The 18,742-nt window shown below is 33.3% G+C and overlaps 1 protein-coding gene across 10 annotated transcripts in view; it reads right to left on the bottom strand.

Moving 5' to 3' along the window:
• The window catches only part of ASPH (aspartate beta-hydroxylase), a 120,129-nt gene that overhangs the window by 80,401 nt on the left and 20,986 nt on the right, over window positions 1-18,742 (bottom strand). For 6 of the 10 annotated variants that reach the window (XM_071554458.1, XM_071554455.1, XM_071554460.1 and 3 more), the window contains 2 exons: window positions 7,478-7,522; window positions 486-575 (listed from right to left, as the gene is read on the bottom strand). In XM_071554458.1, coding sequence (XP_071410559.1) covers window positions 486-575; window positions 7,478-7,522 — 135 coding nt within the window. The remainder of the gene's footprint in view (window positions 1-485; window positions 576-7,477; window positions 7,523-18,742) is intronic. The other 4 variants (XM_071554456.1, XM_071554459.1, XM_071554462.1 and 1 more) reach the window with 1 other exon arrangement.

Raw genomic sequence — 18,742 nt, 5'->3', positions numbered from 1 at the left:
TTTACTAGCTCTATGGGGTTGTTCAAATGTTCAATTTTTTTCAACATTAGAAGCACTACTTATGTATGTATTATTTACTATTGTTTTAGTGGAAAAGGGAATTATTTGACTATGTTACGAAGTTGGTTGTTAAGGGGTTTTTGTTATTTTTTGTTTTTAATGTGGGAAATGTATTATCCTGACTGGATATACAGTTGTAAATGTAGCTAAACCACAAATGTACATAATCAGAAAGTTATTCTAATGTTATATAGCTACAATGGTAACCATGAGGGCTGACAAGAGTGTCTTCTAGACAGTAAAATTTTACACGTTTCATGGTCAGTGATCCGTACAAAGTTATAAACAGTGGTATCTGTTAACTAAACTGCAGTAGATAAGCAACACAAAATCTATGAAAAAGTTTGCATGCTAAGGAAACAGAATTTTAATTCAAATGAAGCATCATGTCTTTTGTTTCACCCATGATTTATTAAAGGCCTTACCTGATTCGACATAGGACTTCTCAGCAGGCTGGACAGTCTCCTCAGATTCTGGTGGTGTTGGCTGTGCTGGGACAGATCTTTCTTTAAGGCCTGCATTTTTCAGTTATAAAATTAACTTTATGCTCCTTTAGATCTGATTCAATTATAAACTAAGAAAGTTGTTTCACTTAAATTAACTGATGCTACACTCTCCAAAAACGCATTCAAACAATCATAATTACAGGGCTGTCCTGATACCCAGTGAGATATACAAAAACTCAAGTGTATTCAGATAGCAAACAAATATGTTTGGAAGACAAACATACAATGAGGGAGGGAAAAACAGACAGAAATTTAAGCACTTGCATTTATTTCAGAGTAACTGAACAAATTACTATGGTATTCTCAACATCTATTCAGTATCCAGAAGAAAAACAGGCAGCAGATTTTTTTCACTGTTTTCAATTTGGGCAAAAGGTGCTTCATGTGATCAACTGTATAGGTTCTAGAAAGAACTAATTTGAACTTTACAAAAAGCTTCTCAGAAGAGGTATATTAAATTCATGGGTTACATCTTAGATGTGATGAACAGAACCATACTTTCTTCAAAATAAGAAACTGAATCTCCAGTTTCTTTTGACAATCAAATAACTATAGAAAAAGTACAACATGGAATTTCACCAGTAAGATGCTTAGTATCATTATCAATACCATAGAGTATTTCTAGATCAAAACACAATGAAAAAAACAACTAATAACTGCAATGATCAACACCTTGGTAAGAGACAAAGATAACTCTTAGATGTGAAAGATTATGACACGTCTTGAGACAACATAAGCTCAAGAATGTATTGGTATTAGACTAATTTGCCTGTCAAATCTCCTTTAGCAAGGTTCAAGCAAGACTTACACAAGAGGTTCAGACTGGGCACAAGAAAAAAGTTACATACACACAGAGGCATCCACCCTGCATCCCTCTTTCCACCAGATGCAAGGGAAGGGAAATCAGTGGGAAAGGCTGTACAAAGAGGCTGTGCATTCCCATCCTTGTAAGTTTTAAAGACCACACTGGATAATGGCCCGAGTAACCCGGCCATTCCTCTGAAGTGACCCTGTTTAGAATTGGATGTTGGAATAGGATCTCCTGAAGCCCGTTCCAAATGGCATTCTTCTATAATCCTACATCATCCATGGTGAATTAAGACAACCTTCTTAAAGAAACCTTCACATGCACACACTGCCCAAAGCAAACTAGTTTTTCAAGAGCTGTACACACAGAAATCAATAGAAAACTAATACTCAGTAAAGCAGAGGCTATACTATAATGAATACTCCTGTACTGATAAAAATCTTGTAAAAATAACTCTTAAGTAGAATAAAAGTAGCAATATATTTCAAGTCAGTAAAATTTAAAAATAATAATTACCATGTTTCTAATGGTGTCAAACACATCTCAATGCAAACAGGACTAGTATGTCTCAAACCAAATTTGTGTAAAATAGAGCAATATTATTTTATGTATCATGAGAAAAACATGTTTTTATTTTAAGTAGTGGAAACAGAATACCAGAATTAATTCTATCTTTATTACTGAAATTTAAACTACCTGAAGATAAGGACTTACACTCCATTCAAAAGTTCTGTAACTAAAATTACCTCCACTATCATGGAGTCAAAATCAGAAGCTAGGGAAAAAAAGCGCCAAATTTACATTTAATTTTTTGCCAATTTTTTCTGTGTCATTAAACACCCCCCCATAAAATACTAACAAATATTATTAAGACATTCATTTTTTGCTGTAGGAATATTAATGGCTATAAAGGTAAGAAGTTACTTCCTTGTACCATCACCTTTGGATGAAGACAAAAAACAGTTACTTAGTATCTGCCACCATCTCACACTTCAGAACCTGGAAACAGAGAAACAGCCACTGTGCTTCCACAGACACAGTTCACTTTGCTTACATATACACCCCCCTAATAAGTCTTCGTATCCTCTGATAACCCACATCTCTAATTCCAGACAATGACTTGCTCTGCTTTATGAACAATAAATAGACTCAAAGTATTACAAAAGACAGTCAATATTCACAGCCAACAAGCACTGTGGGTATTTAACAGAAGAGACTGGCAAGAGTACTTCTTTGTTTTGCTTGTGCATTACTAAACCTGACTTACAAGCTTTTTATACACATCTATCATGATTCCTATTCAATCTTTTTGAACATGCAATACATTAAGCTATTTATTTTTTGCAAGATACTATTTTCTTTCTTATTTTTATTAATTTCACTCAGGTTTTACTTATGTGGTCCATTTTTTATGTTTATGTGGTAACTTGCTGCATTAATCTTAATTACAATAATATTTTATAGAGATATACAACAACACAACAGATCTCTGGCGGAAAAATATCATTTTATTGTGTGGCTATCTGTATAGCCTGGAGTGCTGCTCAAATAAAATGTTCCTTAGAAAGAAAAAAAGCAACTCAACTCTTTTAGAACCAGATAAACTTTGGGTCACAGATACAATAATATGTTAATCAGAAAAGCAACTTCATTCCAAATTTCACTCCCACACAGTTACGAGGGAGAAAACAAAAAGTGATGTGCACTACACCACTGTGCTACCATCCTTGAGATGTGTGATTTGAATGTTCCTCTGGTCAAATAAGTATCTTAACACGTATCAGCTCAAAGCTGAATTAACTACATCTATTATCGCCAAAACCTAAGAGAGAATGCTCATTATGCAAGTGCATTTATTAGATTTTCATTCTGTCATATTTTCTGCTAAGCACTATAATGTTCACAACAAACACTTCTTCCCTCCCTCTTCATGCATTTATAAATATTTAGAAATACTTTGGTATATCATCTCTGTTAATTATCCCAGTTAGAACCTTAAGCTTCTAACTATTTTCTATACCTCTAACTCCAACTACTTTTTGTAACTATCTGAACAATGCTTCATTTTCTCTAAAACAAAAGAAACAAAAAAATCCAATCTTCTTAAACCTTATTATCACATCTTATATTAGGGATCAAAGCATGTTACAGACACATGTATTGAATGGCTGAGATAAGTGCATTGCCAACTGTTATACACAAAATTTCAGCAAAACCACAAACAGAATTAACCTTCGGGATTTCTTCAATCCTACATTACCATTCACATGCATATACTCATGCTCAATTTCTCTCCTGAGTTTTGTTTTCTTTAATACTGCAGTATAACAAGAATAAATCTTAACCTTTTATTACGAATTTTGTTCTGAATTCTGTGTAATTAAATTCTGCAATTGCGTGCAACATACGTGCTTTCAAGTTTATTTAAAAAATAATTGTTTCCAAACAAACTTGAAAGCAAGTATAGATTCGATAACATACTGAAATATCTCTAACATCTCTGAAGAAATGTTTAACAACTTTATTTTTTCTAATGAGACTGCTGGATAAATTCTTTCTTGACGCTAAGAATACCAAAGCTGTAAGAGCAAACTAACACACAATCTTGCTTATAGAAGTATCATGCACTTGAAAAGTGTTGAAAAAAAATAACAGTTGCAACAATATACTGTTCTCTAAGCAAGTCCAACCAGAACAGAGTAATAGTAGCATATCACTTCTTCAATGCGAATGGAACCCAACAATACTTATCAATGGTGAAATCGACTGCCTAATTTTAAGCAGTATTCATTATCCAAGCACTTTGAAAACTTGATTTCAGAAAAGTGACAATGAATCAAGCTTTCCAACCTAACTTGAGCTAAATAAATAAATAAATAAATACATGGATGGAAGAAGAGCAAAACATATTTTCATGGGACCAGCAGAAAAATCGTTGCAATGCACTGGTTGAGTATATGCTGGAGTCTCATGAACAAGTGCAATACTAAAGTTGCATTGCCTGTGTACAAAATAACTTTCTCAGGGAAAAAAAGTAGTTTTCTTAGGGAAAGAAGTTTAGTAGGGAACAATTTACATTTATTTGTAAGTTCTTATGACACTACAGTCCATTAATGCTCCTCTTGGTTGTTTCTATGAAACGAATATTTTATGTGTGAGTTTCCTCTATATACATCCAGATAATTCTCTTAATATTGTTTTTAAACTTGCACTTCATATACAATATTAAACTTTCATCTCCACATCAAGAAAATAGTATCTAAATACAAGGAAGGACAAAAAACCCAACCAAAACCCCCAAACCCATACTTAGCAGAGGCTTGAAGTAACTGGCATCGATTTGACATTTGAATGTTTTCAATACACATTGGTAGCCAGGCACATTACTGTGTGTACATATTTGAGTTTCCTGGCAGATGTTTCTGCTTTGCGTTTACAATACCAGTACACACTGAACAGTTTTCAGAAAATTATTATAATATACCTTTTTTACACTTATTTCCAGAAAACAATATTTTCTTATTATCATATTTACCACATTCATATAAATATGCTGAATTTCTCATTCTTGAGGTCTGTTCCTCATTAGCAGAAAGGGAGCTGTTTATTTCTTTTCTTTCTTGTCTTCCTTGGATTGGCTTTTAACTATCTTTTTTGTTTCTTTTTCTTTTCCCACCTGAATAGCACCATTCTTTTCACTGGCTGATTTTTTTGTAGTCTCCTTAGATTTCACATTTTTGTTTAGGCCTTTTTCCTTTCCTCTGTCTCTTTTAGCCTTGTCAGAATCTTTCATTAATTTATTCGTATCAATAGCTTTCTTGTCCTTTCGATCAGTAGCATCTTTTCCTTTCCTGGCTTTCTTTCTTTCTTCTTCATCTTTGATTTCCTGCTTCTTGGATTCCTGCTTCTCCCTTAATTTCTTGAGTGGTTCTTTAATAGCTTCTTTTACTTTTTAGTTTTTCATTTAAAAAAGAGGAAACGTTCAATAAGAGAACCATTCTGAGCTCATAAAAGCTTTGATCAAATTCTTATTTAATGTTTGTTAGATGCCAATTTAAACTTGTTTAATGAACTTTTCAGCTTTAAGCAGTTCAAACAAATTAGTTTTGACTTTTAGCAATATTGCACACCATGCAGCCAGCCATTAACCTTAGCTTATATTTCAGCTGCGTCTGAATGAAGCATTAATATAGTGAAAACCATGCCTCTATTATCTTACTAACTTCTGCAGAATGCTAAAACCACTTTTGTCCGTGAGCATGAAGATCATAATAAATTTTGAATCTTTGACAACAGTGTGACAGTTGCAGCAGTTAAAGTGTTAGAATACAAATTTATAATGCAACATTTTACTGATATTTCTACCTTGTTTTAACAAGCAAAGACTAGAATAATATATATGAAGTATATATTTTCCAAGAATAAGAAATAAGTACACAACAATTAAGAAGAAACAGCAATGTCCTGGAGAATTCACTCAACTCCAAAAAAGTTAACTGGATTTGACCATATTCAGTGAAATTGAAGTAATAATTGTAAATTAATTCCTACAACTTTGTTTTTCAGTTATACTTTTTTGTTTGCTTTACTTCTGGAGTTGTCTCTTGTGCTTATTTTCCTTACTTCAATTCACATTTGGCTGTGACACGGTATCTGGATACTACATCAAAAGAAAAGTCAGAACATAATCCTTGAAATTTTCTTCAAAATGTTTACTATTCAATATTTACTTCCATTTTGCCTGCAGTTTTGAAAAAAATTGCCATTACCAGCAGCATTCTCCATAATAGGGATTTTTTAACTCAATAAAACTTAGATTTCCCACCATCATTAAATTTCTATATGTAATAGTTGCATTTAATTTTAAAATTAATACTCCCACATTATTGCTAGGTAATAATGATTTTCATAAACATATTTTTATAGGCTTTTGAGAGAAATTGCAGTCTGCTGTGGCAAAAAGCAGGTAAGTGAGATTTCTGTGGAGTGAACAATTCAATCACATAGCTCAGTCTAAAAGGAATGATGTCATATTTTCTTCCAAATGTTTTTTTGAAATAAAACATTTGAAATATACTATTTCTTCATTCTCATACCAGGCATTAAAAAATAATCCAAAATTCAGGAATGAATTGTTATATGATTTTTATTACATTCTTGGAAACACACAATTTGCAACCAAGTTATACCAAGCACAATGTGGAACAAATGCTAAAACTTCCCTCAGTAAACACACTTTTTCCTCATGAAAGTCTCTATGACAAGCAAGCATGCATTTTTCCACATACTGCTAGGAAAAAACACCTTAATGCCTAAGTGTCTTGGATGCAACAAAGAAACTGGGTTCGTTACAAAGCCCCATGCTAAGATAAGGCATAACTGAGCAGACCTAAAAAGTTAAGCACCTGAAGTACACCTGGTACCTTGGTGTTCTGCAGAGGTTAATCAGCTTTTTTGTCTCTCGGCACATTTAAGACCATCATGACTTGTTCATACAGCAATGTAATTACAAATAAATATATGGCATAAATTGGTTGCAAGCTATCCTACTTTAAGCTTTTAGAAAATGTGTAAGCATCATCATTGCAATCAATCCTGAAAATAATATTAAAGGGGAAGCTTTTGAACTTGGCATAAATTTCTTATCCCATAAGAAAGCAATAGATGAAACTATTTAAGCACAGACTTAAGTGGAATTAAGGCACTCAGGTCCAACTACAGTACAGTAATAGTATCATGAATGATAACTAAAATAGTATTTCACACAGAGCAAAATCTTACTGAAAAACATGCAGAACATGTAACTGTCATGAACTACTTACAATCCAAACAATACAACTGTTGTAAAAAAATTCTCACTAACAAAACACAATCTTTAGTTAGAAAAATACTTGCATTGCCATTAAATTACAATCAGTAGTAAAAAAAAACTTACTGAGAAATTGCAAGGATAATGGTTTGCTCGACCATCAGACAACATTTAGCCAACATAGCTAGTATTAGTAACCAATATTATAACCTGCAATAGGTATTTGCAATGCACATGCATTCCATACATTATTATCTACATAAAGTTCCACATGAAAAAGAACATTAAAAATACCTTTGAGTTTAGTTTTTTTCTTGGCTACCCCTCCTGGCTCCTCACCTAATTTGTTGCAAAATGGAAACAGGTTATGAACATATCCGTGATGTTCAACAAACTCTACATAAAATTTCCCAACTTGCCATGCTATGTAAAAATTAACTTTACACAGCACACTTCAATGCTATGGAGAGATACCAAATGTTAACTCATTAATAATAAAGCATGTTCAGTTGCAGGACCACCAAAAGTACTGACATAAAAGACTAATCAATCAAAGAAAAGCACCACATTACCAGATGCATGCTTAACTCCTTGGAGCTATCTCAGTTCTCTCTACAGCTGCCATGTCATTATGACAACACTCCAGCTGATTTGTCCATGAGGTATTTGTCAGTTCTCTCTCATCAAACCTACTAAGTTACATTTCTAGAAAAGTATATAAATATTTTATAAACATATTAACTCAAAAGATCTTCACATAGGTATAGCAGATTGTATAAATTGACCATTTTCTTACAATGAATTACAACATATGGTTCTTTATCCAATAGAAAATAAGTGTTTTGGCAAAGGTATTGCTCAGATTCCAAAAAGCACTTGCCATATCATTTCAGTTGCAATTACTTATTGCATTACTTCAGACTATTTAAGACTGTTAAGACTTTTACTAAAAAATACAAATCCTACTCTCCAAAGTCAGGTGCTGCTCTCTTTGTCGATTGTAGTTAACAGAAACTGAGGGCATTCAACATCTTGGTTGTGCTTCATACCTAGTTCCACAAGAAGCATGAAGGCAAAAGCCTTTCCAAAAATATAAATAATAATTAGTTTCATCTTTTTAATACTATAAGAAGGGACTGGATTATCACCATCATGATGCTGTGAATTAAGACCTAAATCCCCACAAACACAACAATTTTAACCACAAATTACACGTACATTTCTAACCAAAAGTCAACTAGAAAGTAAAGAAAAGTTGAAAAGTTAGGGTAAATACATATTTTTAAGCACATACATAATCTTATTAAACTAGAAGAGATATTCCCATGTCTCAATATTAGGCTTCTCATTCAGACATAGCGGACATTCTCATTCACCTATATCGGACATCTGCACCTTGAGCTTCGGTTTCCAAAAACATTAAGCATCCAAACTATGCCATAATACATCAATATTTATTCTGAACAAACAAAACAAACAAAACTCTGATAACGTACACAAACAAAAATAATAAATTTGAAAAATATAGTAAATAAAGTCAATTTAGTCAACTTGCAATTAATTTCTATATTACATGTTTTCAAAATATCAGGCATTGACATTATGGCCAAAATTGCTTTAAAAATGGGTCAGCCAAGTAAAAAAACAAATTTTAAATTAATTTCCTTACAAACTCATACCTGGCAATTCAAGTCTTTTTAAGCTCTTCCCTCACAGATTACCACCAGTGGTGAAGTCCAGAGCTTTAACTTGACGAAAATCATTATTCAATCTTACTACTTGTAAGCAGTACATGGAAGAATAAATTCATATAAAAGGAAGAATAGACTCCAACTTTGTTATAGTACAGCACCAAGGAAAATATAAACAATAAAAGGTAGTCAGCAAAGTTGTACAAAAGCCGGTTTAAAATTCCAGGTCCTCCCTTCTTTTCATCCTAAAATTAAATGTTACTGGATATTTTAACTGACACTGCAAATTTTTGAAAGGCAGTGGGGGGCAAAATCTGGCAAAAAAGTTGCTGCAATTAAAATTTCAACAGATATGGAAAAAAAAGTATATACTTACAAGGAAAACTGTAAAATATAACAAAGACCAGAATAGACAAACCTTAGCATAAAGGTATTTCAAATTCTTTTTCAATAAAAGTATATGCACTACACTGAAAGATTAGAAAATACGTTGTTCACTGATTACTGAAATTTCAATTCCTAAATATTCAGACAAGTAGTAATTTGTTTCAATGTGCTTTTATGCAATGAATATCAGTAAAGGTTCTCATCAAATTACCAATTAATGAAATAATTACATAAATCACCTATAGATTAACATAATTAATTTATTAATTTATATTTACAGGAAAGTATGTAAAAAACCATATTTCAAAATCTTAATATTATATAATAATCACAGGACAGAAATCCTGCTGCATGTTGATGTCCACCTCGGCTGGGTCCCTACAAGGACTACAGCACAAGAAAATCTCATCTGTCAGTCCCAGTTAGCCTGAAGCAAAACCCCTCGTTTTCCAAGATAGGAATGCCCTGCACATATGACAAAATCTGGCATCTAAGTAAACTTATGGCAAAGACTTAAGGTCTTACAGCCTTGGGGCAACAAACCAACGTCCAGAATTTTATAAATCATGTAGTTGAACCTGTGGACCCTTACTCTAAGGTCCACTTGTTTTGAGCTAGTTTTAAAGTTTCTTCTTCTTTCCGCTCAATCCTACATTATAAATGTCCAGTGCTGGCAATACATGAAAAAATATAGAATGTATAACTACAAATGTGGTTATAATAGAATGTCAGAAATTGCTACTATTGGAGTCGGTGAATTAAAAAGTTGACTTCCAAATTAACATAGCTAGATACGTTTCTAATATTTTCCAAACAACTGTTTTTAACAGTCATTCTAAAAATTAAATGCTCTGACCAGAGTGGTTATTTTCACATAACGCTCAATAGTAGAGAACTTGGTATCTTAACTGATTCTTTGAAGCTTCAGAGTATTACAAAGCATCCTTATTCTTCAACAAAATCCAGTAATTTCCTCTATTTTGCCCATTAAAATCTTCAAGAACATTCTCCACAACAAACCCAAGTGAGAGCACTGATTTAAAATTTCAGCATCAAAAGAAAATATAAATACAATTTTTATTCAGAAAGATAACCACTACAAAACAAAAATAGATAAAAGCACTGTCTTTTTGAGCAGTTTCACAGATGTTGACAGATAAAATTCTCACATTTAACGATATATTGAGAAGCCTGACATATGTGAATTCTATTTTAATCATTTAATAATCCTGAAAACTTTAATAGTCTTGCTAGACAAAAAGCTTTGCCATACAAAAAAGAATACCTAGAAATTTCTCACCACAACATCTACCTGCAAAAACCCTTTTAACCTGCAGCATCATGCAAAAATGTAAGCTAATTAAGGTGGCTTATCCACTTACATGTGAAAAGGAAGAGGCTATTTTGCATTTACCATAGAAAGCATACGGTCCTGGTTAACACTTAAGCAGCTGACAGACAGAACTTGCAACCCTGCGGCAATTTGTGTAAAGCCTGGTTAACAAGGTATAAAGTGTCAAGCTTTAAACATCAGGGCTTGTGTTCAGACTCCTGCCTTAACTCCTGATGTCCCATCAAAAACCTCCTTAACCACACAGGAAATTAGCAAAAGATGTTAAAATTGCAGTATTAAAAAAGGAAATACAACTCTGTAAGCCAAAACCATGATTAAATTTTTTTGTCTCTCATTTTCATTTTCCTTCTCTGGAAGAACTGCACGTCAGAAAAAGCTATGACTGCTTCCTTATGTACCTGCACATAATGATTACTATGATTCTGCACTCATAATATGCTACACTGGATACACAAGATCATTTGCTAAACAAAATAGCTTACTGACAGAAAGCTAACACCCACTTACTGTAAACCGAACTCATTCCCTGTATGCAGAGTGCTGGGTTTACCAAAGCCTGTAACTCTCCCAAATGCAAGAGAGCTTTTTTATTTCATACAACTAGCATAAAAAAACCCAAATAAACAAAAAACCCTACCAAACTTCAATACATTCCAGTACATTGCTTTAATACCTCTTGCTAATTAAATTGCCTTAATTTCAGATGAAGAATCCAGATCAGGCACACGTAGCAGAAATATTTTTTCTTTCCTGAAGTCATGTATGCTTATGTTGCATCCTGTATAAGCAGACACAAGAAACCAACAAGGAAGCCTTGCCTTTATTAGCCTCATCTTGGGAAATCCATCCTAACTGACCATAAGAAAAGCAGTATTTAATGTATTCATGTTGCTGTGCCATGATTATGAGAGCTGCCTATCTGGTCAAAACCAAACAGGGAATATAGCACATGTGTTCAAAGTGAGCCATCTGTACACAACAGCTTTCGCAGCTCTCAAATACTTATCAAGTCACATTTACAACACAGGTGGGTTTCACCTCTCCCATCTCACCATGAAATGGTCTTCTATACCTCCATCTGACTGTAACCTACACCAATAACTTATGAAAATTTAATTTCTTCTATAGACAGTCAATTCAGACTGATCCTGCCAATTTTTGAAAGACAGGGGCAAAAAATGGCAACAAAGTTGTTGCAATAAAAATTTCAACAGATATGTAAATAATTTACTGTTCACTGTCTTCACTTCTAAGTTATTATATACATTATGAGCATTGTGATGTCCTTCGCCCATGTAAAGCAGTATTTTACTTTCAAATTAAATACTGCTGAAGGTGGTCACAGAAATCTGGGGTTCAAAACTTCCACAAATTCTCAGCCATTTCAGATCTGTGGGTATTAATATTTTTTTCTCCTTAAAAATTCCTTTACATTAGTATCACCAAAAAGCAAGCAAAAGGTTATGCTACAAAGGTTAATGCAGTATTTTGTTTGAACACTGGCAGTTAAAATAGCAAACATTTACCAACACGAGAAAACAGCACAACAAATCAAACAAACTTTAAGTTTCAACTTCATTGACTATTTCAAACACTTTGTGTGGACTTACAAGCAAGAGTTGAAATACAGTTCCCTTTTCCTTGCTTAGCTGAACATCAGATTAACCTTTTCTCTGATAAAATGCTTTTCCAAAAAAATTTAAAAACCCAAACTCCAACACTCAAACAAAAAACTGTCATGCTGATACAACTGAAGGCTCATCCTAATCTTATTACCACCATTACTAGCCAAGCTCTGTTTCTAATCAGAACAATTAATACAATACATGAAAATCAAAGTCTTCTATCTCAAACTTCCAAAGAGCTTTGAAAGCTCCATTCACCATTGGTGAGGATTCAATTGTTGACTCAAGAGGAAGAGCACCAGGCAAGAATGAACACTTCAGGAAAACAGTATATTCCAGAAACTAAACACTCTAAATATTATTTACTGTTCATTTTTATCCTAGGACTTTCACCCACTCCTCATCCTTTTTTCTCCTACAAACTCTCTACTCCCACTATAACTGTTTTTGATCAGACTTCTACACACATAATAGAATCAACAAAAAATTTGCATGATATGAAATCAAAACTTTCTTGGCCTGTATTTCATCTCTGTAACCTAAGTTAAATTAATTTAGTATTTACTGATCACCTATTTCAGTGCCTGCAGCTTTCTCATGGTTCAAGTAATCCATCTCTATTTTACTTGAAACTTTACCAGTTTATCAATATGTATTTTTACTATTTGGTATAAACTTCATTATACAGAATTTTTAGAGCAGATGTTTCCCTCCTCTTTTTGGCTATCTAGTTCCATTACTGAAGCATCTACAGGAGAGTTCAATGTTCCATGACAATTTTTTTTAATTCACACTGAGGGGTATCCACCAACAATGATGAAACTCTTACTTCTAATTCAAATCTGCTTCTAAAATAAAAGATAAAAAACCCTCAAAACCAAACCAAACAACCCAAGCTTACTTATTTCCTACATCTCAGATACTTTGGAAGTTTCTTCCACTTGGTAAGAAACTTCTCAGTAATATTCCACAGAAATACTGGCATTCAGTTTTATAATGTAGGGGGGGTGTTAATTTTCTTTGCCTTACACTCCATATATCTCAATCCAAAAATCATGGAATTTACATGTTGTTAACTTTTTTACATTCTAATCCTCCGGTATTTGGAAGAAAATGTGACTAATGTTCTTGGGGCTCTATTTCACTCATAAACTTTGAGCAGCAGTATTAACACATCACAGTTCTTCATTTGCTTAACACTAGTACTTTTTTATTACATTTAAAATATTGAATAGAACCCTGAGTTAGATGATTTAATGGAAGTTTTGTTTTGAAACAGGCTTGTTAAATTGCTTTAAAACTGGCATGCCAAAGTAATTGAAAATTCATTTCTTTTAAAAACACATTAAAATTTCAGCCTGCAACCACTGGAGTTAAAACTTGAGTATCAAGTTCATATAGGAAGCCAACACGAATTTAAGCAAAGCAGGCATAATAATAAACAATTTCATATAATTTTAATAATAATCTGTTTGAGTACATTATTCATGTATTAAAAGGACAGCCCAATTTCAGCTTTTGACACCTGATACAAAATGAAGAAGACAATTATAAACTGCCCTTTCTACACCAGTAACTTCATGACAGTAGACAGGATTCACAAACATGGAAAAGATTTTTGGGACAACTGTCATAAAACGCTATCACAAGAAAAAGATTCCAATTTGTAAAACTGCATTAAATACTTCAATTTAGCAAGGAGTAGAAGACATTAAATTCTAATTCCAATTCATCTTTAATATAGTCCATATTACATTAGAAGTACATAATCACAGCTTCCCACCTCCATAAAATGCCCACCTTAAAAAAAACAAATTTAGAACAGCCCTTATTAAAGAAATGACTGAAGATGTAATTTGAAAACAGACAAATCAATGGGAATAAACCATATAACAGAGTATCTTTGAATACAACAGATGTTAGCTAACTTAGAAATAAATGTTTCTGTAGAGTTTTCAAGAACTTTAAAATTAAGGGCTATTCTTTGAACAAGTAAAGCAAACCTACCTGAGAAATCAGTGAATCATAAAATAGGTTATTAAAATTATATTTCACAAAAGAATTATCATTGTCATGTCTGTATTAGAGGATTAACATAAATATGTATTTACAGAAAGCAGTCATGCTAGAATACAGTCAAAGCTGTTACAAAATGCTTCAGTTAATGCTTGCTAGAAAGACAAATGTTATAATGTTAACAGTAGAGGTTATTACACTTAAGCTTTGTAAGTTTTGTGCATAAAATGCACAAATTGAAGCACATACAGAAACCAACTACACAGCCACAGATACATGTTTTATTCTACATATTTACAAGACCATATAATATTTGTCATCCTGTCACAAAAATGGAAAAATCATTGAAGGGCTTTCAACTATTGAAACTGCATAGCATGGCTGACTTTAGTTCAATCTTTATAGCGTCCATTTGGGAGTTCCCCTCAATGCCATAAATTCTTGTTATATTAAGACTGATGATTTCATGGACACTTTCAAAACCCAATCAAATTAGTCTCTCAGTCACTGGTTCTGTAAATCCAAAATAACACAAGTCTTTTTTCCCTGAACCCCTTCATTCTGTGACGTACCATCAACATCATCTGCAGCTTCGCTCTCTTCTTCTTCTAGTATTTCAAAAGGAGTCAATACATCATAGAGAAATGAGAGAAAGCCATAAAACCAATCAGAGCTTTCCTCTGCTAAAATATTAAGGACTTCCTCAAGGGAATCAATATTTTCATTATTGCCATCTTTGGTCAGGCCTACACAAGAATAGAGGAAAGAGAGAGAGAGAGGGAAGGGGGAAAAAGAGACAGCAGTTAGGTGGAAAGAGGAAACTGTAAAAGGAGGATCTGTGAAAGACATCTGATGTCACAGACAGCAGTCTTTAAAGGAATTCTAATTAGGAAATAGAAAGACATTAAGAAAGTGAAATCTTTCCAAGTATAGACTATAATTTGGGCAATAAACATGCAAAACATTATGCCAGAATCTTATTTTAAAAGGTTTTTTTAAAAAAAAAAAAAGGTAGAAGCTTTGCTCTACCTTCTTCCTAGTCCTAGAATCAAGCCACTTATATTCCGTTTTCTTGCCACAGCATTTAACTTTAGACAATTTTTAAACAGTAATCTTCCACTACTTTAAAATGACCAAATTTGCCTTTCTTTATTTTTTTAAACCATCATGTTCAAATTTGAGAGCTTGCAACTGATAGCTGAGAATAACATTTTAAAGCAAAGAATAGATAACCAAACTTGTCACAAACATACTGTTAAGGATAACAATCTACCATGCAGAATTTTGATTTTGCTTAGAAGTGAGGATTCCAACTGCTGCAGGGTGTTGTTTTGCAGTGTGTTTGCTTATTTAGGTTTTTTAACATGTTTCTCAATCATTTTTTTCTATGATGCATATTCTACATGATATACGTGGTCCTCAATTATTATTTCCATACCTGAGGATATACAGAGCACTAGATAAAAATGAGTAGGTAGCCAATATAAAGGGTTTATGTTTTGTTATATAGAAAATGTAAAGAGGGGTAAGGAGTTAAAGCAAAGATGGCCAGAACAGCAAAAAAAAGAGCTTGTCACTGCTCAACTCCCTAATACTAGAAGTTGCTGTTTTAGGTTATAAGACCCACTGATCTAACTGGCATTTGAAAAATACAAATAAGCTATGAATAATGCTTTTTTTCCCCTCCTGTTTTTTTGGTTGTTGGTTTGGGGGATTTTTTATTTGATTGTTTATGGGGTTTTTTGTTTGTTTGGGGGTGGGTAGTTTTTCAGCTTTTCTTTTCCTTTTTTTTTTAAATTAAAATCCATTGGTTTACAGTTATTACTAAATAACATTTCAACTTTTCCATTCTGGGAAAAGCACAACAGAATGACCAGGCAATGACAGTCAACTACTACTATGCTTCAAAGCTAGAGAGATATTTCCCACACTTCTAATCAGAACAAACTTTCATTTGTGTAGAAAGAACAGGCAGAACTAAGGGTGAAGACAGATTGTTGAAACATAAAATTAAGTGACCATGTTGCACATGCAGACTACAAAGCAGTATTAGATGCAGGTTAATGAAACATTCAAGATAGAGAAGTTCATGGCAGAGACATTTAGCACGTTTAAAAACTTTTTTCTTACAGCACATTGTGAAAGTATCAATGATAATTCTGAGGACAATTCCAAGTTCATGATATTCCACATCCTTGTACCCAGATGTCCAGAACCTCTACTTGAGTGACCAGGCATTCTCTTTAACTTTTCACTGGACAGCCCAAAGATTTAAAAATTACTGAATCCAGAAGGCAATCAAGGTATTATAAATATCCCTCTCCAACTTCTTCCATGGCCTAGTTCTATAAAAATTAAATTTTATAAACAACTTTATGCATGGTAGTCAGTCATCATTCTAATTTGTTTTCAAAATTTGTATCAAATGAGATGTAAAGACATAAACCAAAGTAAGAATATTTACTGAAGAATGAAATCTCAATTTAAGAATGAAAACCTGAACTAAAAAAAATTAATAAAAACTAAGTTACAAACACAGAATTATAAACATTTGTGCCATACTGTCTGAACCCAGTCTAAAAACAAAAAATAAACAAACCCCCCCATATTACTTCCAAAATACCTCAGGCTTTAGATATCATTTCTGGAAGCACATGCAGAATCATACAGATGCTCCTGTTCTTGCACTAAGTCAAGAATAAGACTCTTGGGTAATTACCTTTATAAAATGGAGTACAGCAGCATTGTTTTCTTTGAAAAGATTAGGACACCAAAGGGAACCACAGAAACTGGGAGGACGTGTCTTACAGCCTTTCTAATTAATACTCAAGCTATTTTTTGTCTTCACTCACTCCCATAATCAAGAACTGCTTTTCAAATAAAAACTCACATACTGATAATCTCACATAAGCATCAAAACAAGTGTCTGAAAATGGTGACTAACCAGAACTGCCCAACCAAGCAGCCATACCATGCTAAAGCAGTGATTCACAGGAAATAACTACTACTTTCTTTCAAGAGGAGTCTTAGCATCACAAAGTGAATGAGGGAGTCAAAATCTATCTATTCAATAGTGTTACCACAAGCAATGGGGAGAGGGCTTCCCTACATGCATTTAATAAGACAAAGCCCTCCTTCCCCTGCAAACATCTCTTTTATGAGACTGAGTACAAGCAAGCAAGCCTTTAATATTTGAAGGTGCTACAGCAGAACTCAGGAAAAACAGGGAAGAGTATGAAACCTATCCTAAACAGCTGAACTGTACATAATCATTCTTTTAACTCCTATTACCTCACCACAGATTTTTCAAATGTGCAATCTTGGTGTGATTGCCTGTAAATGTATTTTTCTACTGTAGGTGAAGCAGGTGGAAAGAAGTTCGTTTACCTGGATTCTACTACTTACTGTCCTTTGTTTGCTGATACACTAGGGTGAGGTTTTTCCATTTTCTGCATAGCTGGACTACTAACTGCACAGGAGCAATTTAATGATGGCTTTCTGTAGCTGCAGTTCCAAAACTGTACTAACTGCAGCAACCATTCAAGCAAAATTTCTCAGGATATTGTTGCATGTTAGAAGGGACTGAAGTACAAAAAAACCTGGCTTGGCTCCAAAGATACTATTACAACAGACATTGGTACCCCCTTATAAATGCCATTTTTTGGTACTGCTAGACACTGTTTCTCTGTACCGAGCTAAAGCAAGTACAAAAGTCTAATGCTCTTTCTAAAACACTAACACCCTTCAAAGAACAATCAGAGTGAAATGGACAAAAACTGGGAAGAGAGTACTGAAAACAGCAGCCATCAAAGAAGTGGAGTAACAAAGCCTCTCTTCCCATTACCGAAGGAGTTCAGTAAACAGAACCTCACAAATACCTATGGAAAAGACTAATTTTTTTATAAATGCTACAACAGTAACTTCACAAATACTTGGGGTTGGTTGACTGCCAGGGTTTTAGGAGGTTTGCTGTGTTTTGGGTGTTTTTTTTCCCACTTCTCTTACATGAGTGAGTGGGGGAAGCAGGGAAGAACACACTTCTCGCACATTCTTTTTAAAATTGCATAAATACCTGAAGAGAACTTAATCATCAAATCTGCTTTGGTTCCAACAAATAAAAATAGACCCTTACACAAACAAGAAATAAAATAATTAATTTTAATAAAGAATTAATAATTAATTTTAATAAATAATAATTAATTTTAATTGTACTATGTAGGTATGTGCCCAAGTAGTAAAAAAAAACTATAGAAAATAAACTCGTAATAATAGAAGCATTTCTCAAAAGTAAATTAACTAAAAAGATATTTACTATTAATACGAAATTAAATCTTAAAATTTGTAGTGAAAGAATTACAGAAATGAACAACACTAAACCACTGTGCCACTAATGCTGTAATAGCTAAATAACAGAAAAGATAAAAGTATATATATTCCTATCATTAAACATCAAACTGCAGGAACTCCTTTATTGGCAGAGAAACCA

The sequence above is a fragment of the Pithys albifrons genome, chromosome 4, assembly GCF_047495875.1.
Source record: "Pithys albifrons albifrons isolate INPA30051 chromosome 4, PitAlb_v1, whole genome shotgun sequence".
Taxonomy (NCBI): Eukaryota; Metazoa; Chordata; class Aves; order Passeriformes; family Thamnophilidae; genus Pithys; species Pithys albifrons.
The sequence above is the reverse complement of the archived record's forward strand: the minus strand, read 5'-3'. Positions and strand labels throughout refer to the sequence as shown.